Raw genomic sequence first — 15,357 nt, forward strand, 5'->3', positions numbered from 1 at the left:
GACACGATTCTGTGCCCGGCCGTGTTCACAGCAGCGCGTCTCCGGCAGAAAGAGATGACACCGAGAAGCTTGAGGACGCGCATTTAATAAATCAAACTGGGCTGGCATCATCAGGATATTCACAGTTTGCCAAAGGACCTGTGTCTCTTCTCACTTGCAGACTTGGAAGTGTGTGAGGAGAAAGCAGCTTCTGAGAGCTGCTCGGACGCTTAATTCTTTACCGCCCCCTGCACTGTAGACGTGTCACCACACGGGTCTCTTTCCTCTTCAGGTTTTCACTGCGCTCCTCATGCCGCCACCCTCTGGGGTCTCTTTGCTGTCCTCCGGGCAGGAGGCTTCGGCTGCGGCCTGGCTGGACTCAAAGGAGCCCTGGCAAGATGTGGGGACTTCCCCCTTGGAGGCCAGGCCCGGTGGGGCTGTCCCCGGCTCGTGCCTCTGAGTCTCCCCGAGACTTGCTCTTCTGACCCCTTCCGGTTCTGCTTCTGTCAGTTTCATTCTTTCCCCTCCAAGCCTGTTTATGCCTTCTTCCTCAGACGCTCTCCGGGGTGATGAAGGATGAAAGGGGTTGCACTGGTTCCCATGGCTCTGAGTAGCTGGGGAGCGGCCGGCCGGCCTTCCAGCATCCTCTGGTGCGATCCATGCCTCAGTAGCGGCCCGGCTTTCATCTCGTTCTGGCCTCTGGGCCTCCCCTGAAACAGACCCAGGACAGCATCAGACATCTGGTGGGGAGTCAGCCCTCGCTTCCTCTCTCTTCCCAACCTCAGGCGCACGTCACAGGGGCTCGGAGACAGAAACTGCTGCTGAAGGGACCCACGTTAGTAAAGAAAGCAGCCACCCTGGCGACTGCGGTGTCATTCACGGAGGGAAAGGGAGCCCATGGTGATGGACATCACCCATCCCTTCTGGGAGCCTGGTTATCTCCTGCTTCCCGCTCTAACTGTGCTTCTTCGTGCCCCTTAAGCATCTAAATTGAGGACAAAAGTTCTGTAGATTCTGCAGCTCAGGAAAGACCTGGGATCTTTAGTCATGAAAAGAGGTGCTGGCGGCCTTCCTGGTGGGAAAGAGAAGATCAATGTGGGAGGCATTTAGTATCCCCAACCTCCCACTCATTCTCCAACAGCTCCTCATTCTTCGATGAATACTGCTGATGTCTCCTCAGGGTTAGTAAAATGGTATAAGCAAAAGAAGCTTAAGCTCCCCACCCCTCTTAACTGAATTGTTCTACCCAGACCTCTTCTCTGAACAGCAGACATTTTTGAGCTCGACTGCTGGGGGATGGGAAAGAATGGGGTCCTGAGAACGGGCGCCTAGCCCTATTTTCCTGCCTACTCATTGTGATCAGGAGAACACGTCTGGCCTCCTTACCTCAGACACAAACTGAGGGGCAGGAGTCTCTGATGTCCCTTCCAGACCTAAGCCGCGGAGGCTCTGTACGATGGACACATGCCTGGGGAGCAACCTCTCAGCACCTGGCTGTGTGCATTCGACCACAGACTCTGAGGTTCCCTAAAGTCAAGATTTTCTTAGCTCTCAGGCCCGAGAATGGTGACATGCATGGAAGAGCCTCACAGGGCTGGTTTCAGAGGCCAGGGGCCGGGGAAACTGGGACCAGGATAGAGTCCCACCGTGATCTGACTGGCTTCAGATACATGTAGACAGCTTCAACCTGACAGCTGGGACTTGGGCAAGCTGAGGGAGAACTCAGGACGATTAGAAGAAGTTGACCTGTCCTGACCATGCATTTTTCTGCTTAGAACCTTTCGCCGGAGCCTAGCTGCTTCTAGGGTAAATTTTAATTCCTTTCACTCGGGTCTCTGACAAGGTCCTACCCAATCTGCTCCTGCTTCAGCCTGCAGCCTCGGGTCCTATGGTTCTCTCATGTCTGTGTGTCCTTCTGTCCATACTATGCTAGCTTTCGGTCTCTGCAGGCACCTGTGGTTTCTCCCTCTTAAACTGAATCATACCAGCCAATTCTTTTTAGGTGCTTTTCTGTGCTGGGCTCAGTGCTCAGCATTGGACACGTTGATCTTATTCTACTATGTAAGCGGGGGCCTCGCCTGACTTGTACACAGTGCTTGGCACATTCTAAGCATTCAAAAATGTTTATAAAAAGTTCCTCACTTTCCTTTTTTTCTTTTGTTGGGAGTCTAATGTACATAAAAGTGTGCTGACTGTTACGTCTACAACTCACTGAATTTCACACCGTGGACACACGCATGGAACCAGCATCCAGGACAAGAAGCAAAATAACCAACCACTACGGACACTTCCCGGTCTATCTACTCCCCTGAACCCCTTCCTAGTCACTTTTCTGCCAAGAGTGCCCACTAGCCTACTTCAGACACCAGAGATGAGTTTTGCCTGGTCTTTGGCGTTGGCATACCAGAATCATACTGGAAGTGCTGGTCTGTGTCTGTATCACTTTGTGTATATGAGATTGGTCCATGTTACTGTCTGTAAAGTGGGTTCATTTGAATGTGCGACAGCATTCAACAAATATTTAAGTATGGAATGGAAACAGGTAATTCACAAGGACATACAAATGGTTGGCAAACATGAGAAACGATGAGCTCACTCTAAAGATATCTACTGCAAAGAGATACAATTTTTCATCTACCAGACTGGCCAAAATGAAAAGGTTTGATACAGCTCAGTGTTATTGAAGATGTGGGGTTAACAGATGCAATCATACATTACCGAAGAGAATAAAAACGAGCAAAACTCTTTGACAGGGCATTTGGGAAATATCTACCCCAATCTTAAATACATTTACCCTTTGATTCAGTATTTTCATGATTAGTAATCAACCTATGGATATTAGCCCAAATACTTCAAGATGTATGCACCTAGAGGCTCACAATGACATTGCCTTTTAAAAAGGTTATTTATTTATTTATTTGAGAGAGAGAGAGAGAGAGACCGTGTGAGTGGAGGGAAGTGCACAGGAAAAGTTCAAGCCGATTCCCCACTGAACATGAGCCCAACATTGGGCTTGATCTCAAGACCCATAAGATCATGACTGGAGCCAAAACCAAGAGTCGGATGCTTAACTGAGTGAGCCACCCAGGTGCCCCATGACATCGTTTTTTTTTTTTTTTTTTTTTAATAGCAGAAACCTGGAAAGAATCTGAGTGTCCATTGACAGGGGATTCTGTATATACTGTAAAGAGTTTTTGGAGGCATACATTAACACTTACAATTTTCCTCTAGGGAGCAAGCTGAGGGTCAGAGCAGAAAACAAGGATGGAGGAAGGCTTTAAATTTAATTTTATGCCTTTCTGTGTCATTTACATTTTCTTTTCTTTTCATTTACTTATTTTTTAAAGTAGGCTCCATGGCCAGCATGGAGCCCAACACGGGACTTGAACTCAAGACCCTGATTTCAGGACCTGAGATCAAGAGTTGGATGTGTAAAGGATTAAGCCACACAGGTGCCCCTTCTGCATCAATTACATTTTACACATGTGTTTGTATTACTAGTTTAAAAAGATAAGATATGCAATCTTCAAGATTTTTTTTTTTTACCAATTACCATCTTGACTTTCCTTTTCTGCACTGAACTGTAGACCTAGGAGCCTATATCCACTGGTTCCCCTTCCCAGTGCTGACTCACAGCTCAGATCCTTCAGCCTGCTTTGTATCCTCTCTATCAGCAAGCAAGCTGCTGTCACCCCCTCCAGCACTCTTCTTCAGTCCTCTCCTGCCACTCTGTAGCAGGTTTCTGATGACCACATTCTCCTCTCAAGCTGTCTCTCCCTTTGGTTTCCAAAATGTTGTATTCTTCTATTTTGCCTCCAGCCCAGTTCAGTGAGTATCCTGTATTAGTTTCTCATAGCTGCTGTAACAAATTACCACAAATTCCATATCTTAAAAGAACACACATTTATTCTCTTATATCTTTCCCGGGCCAGAACTGAAGTCACTTGCCCTTGGAAGCTCTAGGAGAAGATCTGTTCCCTGCCTCTTATAGCTTCTGGTGGCTACTGACACTCCCTGGCTTGAAACAGTGTCCCCCCATGTCTGCATGTGTGGTCATGCATGTGTGCCTCCCTCTTACAAGGAAACATGTGCTTCCACCTGGATAATCCAGAATACTCCCTCCATCTCAGAGTGGGTAAATCAATCACACCTGCAGATCTTTTTGCCCACAGAAGCTAACATTTACAGGTTCCAGGAATTAGTATCTGAAATCTCTGGGGCCATTATCAGCCTACTCTGCATGCCTTCTAGTTTCCTTTATCCATCTCAAATCTCCTTCTAGCCCCTCTGATTGCCACCCCCAACTATGTGCCATGCATTTCCCTTGTCTTCATTCACTTTCACTCACTGGCCAACTCATGACCTTAATTCTGGACCATGAGTACCGCTTTCCATTCTATATCCATGGCTCTGACCCCTTTCTGTTGGATACACACAACCAGGTTTCTAGCTGCCAGCTGGATTCCTCTACCTGAATGATCTGGAATTCCCCTCTCCCCAAATCTCTAGCTGTCCTGATGCCTGCCACATCATACCTTGAAGCCACCTACATTGGTGTACTTCTTACCCATCAACCGCCAAGTATCACTTATATCGCTCAATACTGTTGAACCGAATGTATCCTCTCCTCATCCATGTGTGGATCGATTCATGTGTGAAAGCCCTAATTTTCAATGTGATGATATTAGGTGGTGGGGCCTTTGGGAGATGATTCAGTTTAAATGCGGCCATGAGGGTGAAGGCCCTATGATGATGGGATTAGTGCCCTTTAAGAGGAGGAAGAGACACCAGAGTTCTTGTTCTCTCCCCCACTCTTCCCCCCCGCCGCCCTCTCTCTGTCTGTCTCTGTCTCTGCCACTGAGGACACAGAAAGAAAGCAGTTGTCTGCGTCAGAAAGAGGTTCCTCTGAACCTGCCAGCACCTTGATCTTGGACATCCTAGCTTCTAGAACTGTGAGAAATAAATATTTATCGTTTGAGGCACTTTCCTGATAGTATTTTGTTATAGAAGCTTCAGCTGATTAAAACACTCATAGTTCCTTGTATCTGCCTCTTCCTCTCCTTTCTCAAGGCAGACACTCTGTAGTCATGGCTTGATTTCTAAGGCTTCCCTATATAAATCACTAGGTACATTTCCCCAAAATTTCAGCTGGATTTGACTTGCCATCGCCTCAGCCAATGAACAAGCAAGCATTCGGAGAGCAAGTGCAAACCACTCCTGATAGTTCATAAACCCACATCCTGGCAGGCAATAGCTATGTGGTGACTATTTATAAGAGTTATATGAATTTTTAAGGATTATTTATAACATTTAGAAAGACTGGGTATTCAAAAGTGCATACATCTAACTACATGCAGCCTAAAAAGTCGAAAGATGTAAAAAGTTTGAATTAAAATGCAGCTCAGAATTTCTATGACATGAAACAATATTACTCTATATGTGTTCCATTTTAACTGTGAGATGGTGCATAAAGGTATTTGTTAATAAGAATAGTATATGGGGGTGCCTGGGTGGCTCAGTTAGCTAAACGTCTACCTTCAGCTCAGGTCATGATCCTGGAGTCCTGGGATCAAGCCCCACATCTGGCTCCCTGCTCAGTGGAGAGTCCAGTCTCCCTCTCCCTCTCCTTTTGGCCCTCCCCCTGCTCCTTCTCTCCCTCTCAAATAAAAAAATAAAATGAAAGATGAAAATGGATAAAATGAAAAAATGAAACGTTAGTGAGCTTAGATGCACCAGAAGTCTGAAATGAGACTGAGATGAAGGGATGCAGGAAGAGATAGTGGTAGACGAGTGGTGGATGTCTTGGCACACTGTAATCATGGGGGGGCCCGACTCAACCTTGACCACTGTCCCCATACCCCAGGCTCCGCACCTCCAGTTTCTCCCATACAAATCTGCCTCCCACATTTAAAAAAAAAAACCAAAAAACCAAAAATATTTTCTTTCTCTTTTGCCTTTCTGATGTCCACAGACAAAGTCCCAGGGACTGAAGTTTGACCAAATCTACCTCATCCTTTCTAAAACCTGTATGTCGATACGGATGGCTATGTATTACCGTCCTAAGAACTCACTGATCTCAGGAAGTACTGTACCTGAAAATGAGGCCATGACTTGTGTTTGCAATGAAATTCATGAATATATAAACGAGTGGATGAAGTCAGCCCGGATTTTTGAGAAAACAACTATTTGGATCGGTCTGGACAGGATAATGTACGTTCATACCTAACAGGTTTCTTTGCTTTTAGTCTCTAATCAGATGGCCTGGAGAGGGACCGTGCCTCAAGTTTTGCTACTCAAGGTGGGATCTGTGGAGATTGGTGGCACCATTGACTGGGAGCCTGTTAGACGTGTTGGATCTCGGGCCCTGCCCCTCAACTACTGGTTCAGGGCCTACCTTTTAACTTGTTAAAAGAAGCACCTGAGTTGTAAGAAGCACTGTGAGCTTTAACACAAATCTGACTGTGCCTTTCCCCAGCTATAAACCCTTCAAAGGCTGCTATGGTCTTGGGATATAACCAGAGTGCTTGGTCTGACATTCAAGACCTTCAATGACTCAACCTCCATCTGCCTATCCACCTGACATCCCAACCCTTGCCCTCGTATCCCTACACCTAACCCTTTGTGGCATTCCAGCCCTGTCCTCTGAGCCTTTGCTTATGAGGTCAACGATGCTGCCATGGCTATGGTTTCTGTCCATATCCAGAAGGCCAACGTCAATAGTCAGCTTGACCTCCATCTCCACTACAAAGCCTGTTCCATGAAATCCAGACAAAAAGTAATCTCCACAGTGCCCTAATCTCCGCAAAGCTGTGTCTAGACTCAAAAGGGAACTTTGTCCTTTCTTTGAACTTTTTTTACCCTTAAGTTGTTACTTATGTATAATTAGCTTATAAAAGTCACCTGAAGAATGAAATCTTACCTGATAAACTTCACCAATATTCTATAAGGGGAGTCAATAAATAGCTTATTAAATGCTTGGATCTATGGACATATATATGAATACATGAACAAATGAGTCTATTAGTACATATATGTAAATCCCATGCATCAAGAAATGAAAGCAATCCTTGAATTCATTCTAGGCTGTCCTCAGGTGGCTACCCTAAAAGTTCTTAAAAGGGCACTTCTGGGGAAAAAAAAAAAGATTTCTAACTCACACAAAGAGCAACATCTGAGGTAGCTCAGCGAAGCAATTACATCAGTTTCATACTAACAAAAGAAAATTTTTATGGTAGTTGTACAGGGGATATGAGAAACACTGAGTCAAAATGAGCCAGTTTCCAGCACAGGGTAAGAAGCTTTATTCAAAAGGAGTAAATTATGGTCCTTTCTGCAGTTAAATTTTTCACCAACGTGAGATGAATAAACTCCTTCTGGAAATTACTCTTATGAAATTACTTCTTCCAGGACACTTAATAGTATATTCTGGTGCCCCTGAAAAATTAATTAACCTTACCTGTAACAACCTAACCCCTAAACCATTTGCGGTGTTTTTACCGAGGGTCAGGTTAATCTTCTCTACCTTAATTTACATCTAAGTGAGGGTGGTCTAAATTACACTGGGGCCTTTTGGTCGCTGGTACTTTGCCTTGTGCCATTTCTTTAGATGACATTCTGCTCGTGTCCAAACACATGAATCTTTTTTAAAATGGCAAACCTCTGAGATTACCAGGGAGAACTTTGCAACCTTTTTTGGAGGAAGCAGGCGGGGAGCAACACTGCTGCTATCCTTAGAGGTCAAAACACCGCAGCAAGTGGGGGATGGGCAAGGCTGTAGTTCTATTGTTTGGCCCTATCAGGCATTTATTTTTTTCTGAGAAAGTCTGGATTTTTGGAGCCTGGGAAACATGAAGATACAGGGGCCGGGCTCCATGTGGGATTAGATTATGGGTCAACCGCAAGATTTACCAAACCTCTCCTCTGGTTATCCAAAAGGTATCTAAAAAGTATACTCAAGTCATTATCAGGAGACAAAGACAAGGGGCTGAAAATGTCACGACTGTTGATCTGCTAGGGCCTCTGCTACTTACTGAGGGAAAACTCTTCCTTTAACTCTATGATTCTGGAATGTTAACTCTTGAGCCGCGAGAGTGTGTGTTCTCCTTTGAGCAGACCCAGAGCACTGCCATTCCCAGAAAAGAAGGATTTTGAGCTCAGCATGGGAAAATATTATTAGAAGATAATAGTGATTATTCTGTGCTGTTTTACAAACACAATTAGTATCATTAATACGTAATAATAACAAAACATATCAATAATGATGAGGCAATCAGCCGATACAAACGTATTATGACACAAATAGTACAGAAAGCAGAAATATTTTCTCGAAAAGATGAAGAAAAAGTAGCTTTTTGTAGAAAGACTGTTAGTGTCCTAAAAATGTGTCACCCTCCCACTTTGGCCCAAAGGGGACATTCGTCTTCTTTTGTTAACCGATCTCTGATGGGCTTTGTCCTTCCAAGTGTGAGCTTCTTTCAGTCGGAATTAATCAGAGACCCGGCGGCGGTGATGAGACCATCCCAGCCGCTGCCAGCCGCTCCACAAATGCTTCCTTGTTCCCACCCGCACTGGCGAAGGATGGGGTTGGAACAATGAGAGCTAATGATGGAACTCTGGAAGCTATCATTTTGAATCAGGCCATTACTTATGCTACCCTCGTGAAAATCAAGCCCAGCTTATGTTCCATTTCAGCTTAGGGGGCCCCGGGTCCACCCAGGGGCTAAATAAGCCCAGAGAAGACAGAGGGCTTCAGGTCTCCACGTAGACACTGGATGCTGGCACGGGATGGCCATCAGCCAATGCATGTGCCAGCCATGCGTGTTGGGGGGAGGCACAGCATGTCACAGGCCCGGTTTGCAAAGAGCCCCATGCTGCTGGCTGGAAAGACCCAGCCTTGCCTTCTGGCCAGTGTGAAACCCACCAGAGTCAGGTGCTCTCAAGAATTCTCCCTGCATATGCGTGGGGATCCTCTCTGTGGAAATCCCAGACCTGTCCTATTCTTACCGTTCTATGTACTAGTGTGAAGGATTGAGACAAATTTCAAAGCACAGCTGTACAGATGCACGAGCAAGCCTTGCTGAGCCCACCTCAGATCTGCAGAACTGCTCATTGGATCCCAGGACTCATGATAAATAATACATAGTAGTTGTTTCAGTTCTAAGTTTTGGGGTGGTTGGTTACACGATGGTAGCAACTGATTCAACTAGTTAGCACAGTCTGATACAAGCAAGTTGTTAGGTCAGATAATCATCAGGTTAGAAAGATAGGGTAGCAGTGTTGTGATTTTAAGTGGAAAACAGTTGGGAGCCATTAGAAATTTCTGCTTAGGTACACACATGTTGGACAGCAGTGCTCCAGAAGCTTTATACTACAGCAGCAAGGGGAAGATGAGAATGAAGTAGGGGGAGTCTAGAAGACAGGGAAACTGGGACAGAAGCCGTGCTGAGGAAGTAAAGAGGGCTGAACCAAAGCCAGAGGTGGTAGGATTGGAGGTGTGAGAAACTCTGAAGAAAGAGTGGCTACAGCCCAGATATGGATGGGGAAGGAAAGCTGACAGTGATCAAGGTTGAGTCCAGATGTAGCTGGGTAGCTGAGAGAGTGACCAAAAAGGGAGGAGGCATATAGAGATGGTGATGTCATACTTGAGAAGTCCACAGAATGTTTAGGTGGTAAAGTTTGCACTTTGGGAAATCAGGGACTGTAGCTCTGCAGATGGTAGCCAGTGGGGGGAAAATATTTCAAGAATATTTTCATAGAGGTGATGGTTGCAGGTGTGACTCAGAGCAAGAGAAGATGGAGAGAAAATATGGAAACCAAGGAAAGAACCTTGGTACATGCATGCTGGGTATATTAGTTACGTACTGATGTGCCACAAATTGTCCCAAAACTTAGCAGCTGGAGACTCAGGAGCCTGGGAGCACTTTATCTGGGCGGTTCTCACTAGTGGTCACTCATGGAACTGTCATCAGATGTTAACCAGGGCTGCTGCCATCTGTAGGCTTGACTGGGGCTGGAGAATCTGCTTCCAAGATGGTGCACCCAAATAGCTGGAGGCTAGAAGGCCTCCGTTCCAAACTGCATGAACAACATGTGGGACCTCTTAGGTATCCTCAAGATGTGGAGGCTGGCCAGCTTTCTCCAGAGAGAATGACCCAAGACAGAGAGAGCAAGAAAGACCCCATGTATCTTTTCTGACCTATCCTAGGAAGCCATATACTGTCACCTGTGCTGTATTCTATTAGTCACATAGATGAACCCTGTTATGATGTGGAGAGGAATCTATAAGGGTAGGAATACCAGGAAGTGGGGATCATTTGGGGTCATATTGGAAGCTGGCAATCACATTGAGGGTAGAAAAAGAAGACAAAACTTAGAAATATGGGAGGGATAGTTTAGTTGGGGAAACAAGACTGTTGCATGGGAAGACAGTTGCCTCTCACACTGTGGGTTCCTCTGGCACCCTAAACGGGCCTCTGAACTCCTTCAAAACACTCTGTCTCCAGAAAGTGTGCTGGCAGAGAAGCTTTTATTCTCTTTTCAGCTGACTCCCAGACCACTTCCCCGTGCCCAGCAGTGTGCCGTGATCTCCCTGAGGTTAGCACCATCATCTCGCCAGTTTATAGGTAATGGGAAAGGCAGAAGTTACTAGTCCAAATTCTCAGAGCGAACACAATATGGGGGTGGACTATAAGCCTGAGCTTCTCAAATCCTGAGCCCTTTCTCTTAACCTCTGTGTCACTGTGTCACTGCGTTGTTCACCTGGAAGCTCCAAACAACACAAATCCATATAAGCAACAAGACGAAATGCAAGGGATGACCCCATAGTGTCCCAGAAGCTACCGGGAGGGGAAGAATGAATATCCATTGAGCCCTGGCTCTGTGCCAGGCACAGGTCAGGCAGAGACAGACAGAGAAATCAAGGTGTGCTTACCGTCCTCGGAATTTGCTTTGTTCTCAGTGGGCTGCTCGATGAACTTCAGCAGTGGGGATCTTGATCTCTGTATGGTGGGGAGAGCAGGGTCACTGAATAGTATGGTGTCCTTGCCCCCTGTCATGGAAAAGGGGAAAACGGACATATTATGTCACTAGAGGAGTTGTGGTTATGTTCACCCCACACAATGGACAGGCTATTGGGTGACAAAGGCACTTTCTTTAATCACAGGTAACACTGTGGAAGGGCAATGGCCAGCCCGTCCCTTCTATAGTGTGAGGACCAGGCAGTGAGGTCCAGGGCCAGTCTGTGAGTCTGTTCAGGACAAAGGCACCCACAAATGCCACCATGAAGGAGCAGCCTGGTGTCCTGGGCAAAAACCAAATGGCTTTGATCTGGGTGAGACTGTAACAGTCATAACCACAGGAGAGGGCTGAGGAGTGTGGGCTTTGGAGCCACACTATGGGGTCTGTGTCCTGGACTCCATCCCTTGTTAGCTGGCTGACCTCAGGCAAGTCACTCAGCCTCAGAGCCGTCATCGGTAAGATGAGGAAGAAGGACAGCACCCACCTCACTGGGAGGTGGTGGTGAAATGAACTGATTCATGTAAAGCCCTTAAGCATTTCACCAGTGCTCAATAAATGTCCTATACTGAAAGTATTATCTTATGGTGTAGACAGCACTGCCATATATGCTACCTTTGATTTAATTCAATGTGGTCATTTGGACTGAGTCATAAGGTGGGTAGTACCAGGTCCCCCAAATTGTCACAGCTAAACTTGCACTTAGAACATATAGTCCCATACCAACCAAACCATTGTATCTATTTGTATGAACTCCCCCAATGGATGGAGAGGCTGAGGGAAAGAAGAACATTACAGCTCTATTGTGGAGGCCATGGAAAGTTCCAGAAATCTGGAGCAGGAAGTGTAGCTCTGAAACATCAGCATCATGAACACAGACAATTGGACACAAAATATGTGGACATAAAGGGAGTCTGTCCAGTGTTCAGGAGAGCACAAAAAGCAGGATTTGACCCCAGACTTCTGTCTATGAGACTTTGGAATTCCTTCGGTGGGAACTGCAGTGCCCAAAATGAAAACCCCAGGGCTGTGGGCCTAGCCTATGCTCTAGCCTTAGCCATCTAACTTTGAGAAAGATCTTTTCTAAAGCCAAGCCTCTAATCTCTCTAGGGCTCAGATCAGGGGCCCCAAAGCTCTGTGGTTTTACTTGGTTTCAGGTTCAGTGGACACAGAATGGTATTTCTGTAAAGACGTTCCCACCTTTAGAGAACCAGGTAAACCTTGGACTATACCTCTGAGCCCTTGGTTTGTTCACAATACCATCTTCCTATTAGGGAGCTTCAATTCCAAGACTGTGGGAGAGAGTTTGGCATAGAGTAGGTGCTTAATAAATAGCTGGTAAGGATCTGAATACATGGGTGATGGATTCTTGGGGCTCATGATGTCATGTTGGGCACAGGTGCTCGGGGCTGCCTCTGGCAGATGGACTATGTTGTTAGCAGCAACAGCATTCTGAGTTCTGCTAAGGGTCATCCCCGAAGAACAGGCATCTGAAAGGAGCCAATCTGAAAGCTTGCCACCAGCATGACTATTGTCTCATGTGGGAAAAAAAACCCCAAGTCTTTAGAGTCATAGTCTGGAGGAGTGTCCCAAAGAGAACTGTCCATCTACATGTTGGGATATTGTTAAGAGGGTCTCAGAAAGAAAGAAACACAATTGGGTCTTCCTCTGTACTGTGAAGATACAATCTGGAAATGCTCTGAGGGACTAATGGTTCCTATGAACCCAGAACAGACACCTCTTCGTAGACTTCCTTTGTTTTTCTTGACCAAGGCAACAGCTACTGTCCTCAAGTCAGGAGAGACTGCATTTTTTGAGCCATCTTTCTCTAGCAGGTAGACTGGTTGTTCTTGCATGAAGAGGCACACTCTGCCCCTCTGTGTCCCAACCAGCCTTCCAAGTCCCTTGTGGCCTCGTGGCTGAAGAATCAGAATTACAGGAAGAGCAGGGAGCTGGCCTCAGGCAAGGGACTAAGGTGGTCTGAGGGAGGCCCTTAGCCCCTCCGGTCACAAGAAATTCTCTAGCCCTTCCAGCCACAGAGCACCATCTGTCCCATAATAGCTCTACAAAAATGCTGGAGCAACATGAAACCTCCAAGCAATAGTGAAGGAAGCCGGAGTCATGACTTGTCCTTGGCCAATCGAGGTGGAGGTCGGGGAGCAGCCGAACACTTCCTGAAATTCCTGCCTAGAGATATCTAACCTGAATCCGAAGATAAAATGGCAAGATTTGGTCATTCTTGCAAAGTGTGTGTTGAAAGATTCAAAGGCCTCCTTGGAAGCCTGTCCTATTGTTTCTAAGTCTGGATTCCATCTATGCTGATGAATGTGAGCTCTAATCTGATAGTCGGCTGTCTTGCAGTTTCATTCTGATGCCTCGCCCTGGAGGAGGTGGCGTGGGGTGAGGTGACTCACAAAGAGTCAAGCAGCAGCCGGCAGCCAGGCAGAAAGCCATACAGGCAGGCCCCTTGCTTGCGGGGCACATGAGTGTCTAGAAACTTTCCTGATTCCCTGGGACACAGCATCCCTCCTCCCCTTCTCCCAAATGTACCAACTACTTTCAAAATGCACATTTTCCTCCTCAGGCTGATGCTTCTAGTGGAGAAGAGAGAATTAAAATGAAAAACTAAAAGAGCCAGGTTCGGCACTTGCCAGGTTTTTTTTTTTTTTTTCTGGCTTTCAGTGTTTCTTTTTAGAGCAGGAGCACATCCAGGAAACCTCCCCTTGGAGCGCCCAGGCACCACTCTCCCTACAAAGGCTGGCAAAGGGCTCGGGGACTGAGGCCGATGTGTGGAGGGGGCGTCATTTCCTCCCGGGAGACCACGTCAGTTGCCCCCCACCCACCCAACCTTTCTCAAAGGAGCCCCATGCCTTCCCACCTCTTGGGAACCAATGAAACAGTATGGAATATGCTCTGCTCTCCAGATGATTTCTCCACGCAGACTGTGGCATTTGTCAGACTTGCCTACTTCCCAGCAAGATCACAAATTTTCCCCAACTCTATTGAACAACATCAAGAACTACATATTCGTTGGCTGAGAGAGTGAGGAGGGAGGGGGAAAAAAGACTCAAAGAATACTCATTGCATGCTCAAAATCCAATAGCAGTTCTGTCTCAGAGTAAGGTAGAATTCACCACTGCCCTTTGGAGTGTCAGAGGAGACTGTTTTGGCTTCTGAATCCTTCTCCAGTTCCCAGCTGATCTATCCCTCCCCCACCCCTGCCCAATTCCTCTCTTCTCTGAACTATGGATCCCCAGCACAGGTGGGAAAACACCTGAGTTCTAATATCTACCTCTGCATCCTTTTGGTATCCTCCCATTTCCTAAACCTTTGTTTTTTTCCATCTGAAATGAGGGGATTGGACTAGATCAGGGAGGGGGGAATTTTTTCTCTCACACATCAACTCTAACCAGGCAGAAGCTTCCTGGACAGCCAGTGTGGACGTCTGTTCTGAGGGCCACATGTGAAGGCAGCATGCAAGAGCCATGGGATGGATTAGTAATGTCTGCCACTGGCGTGGGAATGGGTGTTTCATAATATACACCACCAAGTATTTACCATACTTGAACTCTTTGCTCTCAACTCTCCCTGCAGGTCTGATGTTTGATGACTCTTCACCTTCTCCATTTACACCCCAACACCTTTATCACTCAGCACTTAATTATGTATCATTCTGTACTTTCTTCTCACTACTAGATGTGTATGCATCTTGCTTCCCTAAAGGGACTATGGATTCTTGGAGAGGGCGTGACTAGAATGCCTGATACAGAAATGAATTCACAAAGTCGATGCTCGAAAATGTATCAACACATCGATGGACTGATTTATTGAAGAAGATACCGATCCTTTCAGATGCTAGTAAATAAGAGTGAGCTAACAACTCTCTGAAACTACTGGGACTCAGTCCCTGCCAGGTGGCTGAAACGCTGACAAGGCTTCTACCTGGGGAGAGGAAGAGGAAGAGGAAAAATGTGGAAGAGAAAGAGAAAGAGATGGAGAAGAAGAAAGGACGAGGAGGAAGTGGAGGTGGAGGAGGAGGAAGGGGAGGTGGAGGAGGAGGAAGGGGAGGGAGGGAGAGAGTAGGAAGAGAACACACTGACCCTTGCCCCACTCTTTGGTAGATAAAATGGAGTCCACAAAACAATGAGTGTGTGGAAGTGGCTGATTGGATTGATACTGCAAGGGGCCCTTCCCTTAGTATTTCTCACCGTAGTTTAAAAATGATCACAAGGCAGGGTCTCGTTGAGAAACCTTCACAATAGCAGCAAAGCAATGCTTTTTCCTTTACATCAGCTGTCCCAGATCTGTACCACCCTTGTCCTGTACTCCCACTCTGTGTCTGCAAGGAGGCCAGATACTAGAACA

At 46.4% G+C, this 15,357-nt stretch overlaps 1 protein-coding gene across 2 annotated transcripts in view; it reads right to left on the reverse strand.

Moving 5' to 3' along the window:
• Positions 1 to 69: 69 nt before the first annotated feature.
• CCDC149 (coiled-coil domain containing 149) overlaps positions 70 to 15,357 on the reverse strand; it is a 97,872-nt gene continuing 82,584 nt past the window's right edge. For both annotated transcript variants that reach the window (XM_045076131.1, XM_045076127.1), the window contains 2 exons: positions 10,910 to 11,026; positions 70 to 689 (listed from right to left, as the gene is read on the reverse strand). In XM_045076131.1, the coding sequence (XP_044932066.1) occupies positions 268 to 689; positions 10,910 to 11,026 (539 nt within the window). In that variant the 3' untranslated portion in view covers positions 70 to 267. The remainder of the gene's footprint in view (positions 690 to 10,909; positions 11,027 to 15,357) is intronic.

Source organism: Mustela putorius, unplaced genomic scaffold (assembly GCF_011764305.1).
Source record: "Mustela putorius furo isolate JIRA1106 unplaced genomic scaffold, ASM1176430v1.1 tig00000083_pilon_pilon_pilon, whole genome shotgun sequence".
Classification (NCBI taxonomy): domain Eukaryota; kingdom Metazoa; phylum Chordata; class Mammalia; order Carnivora; family Mustelidae; genus Mustela; species Mustela putorius.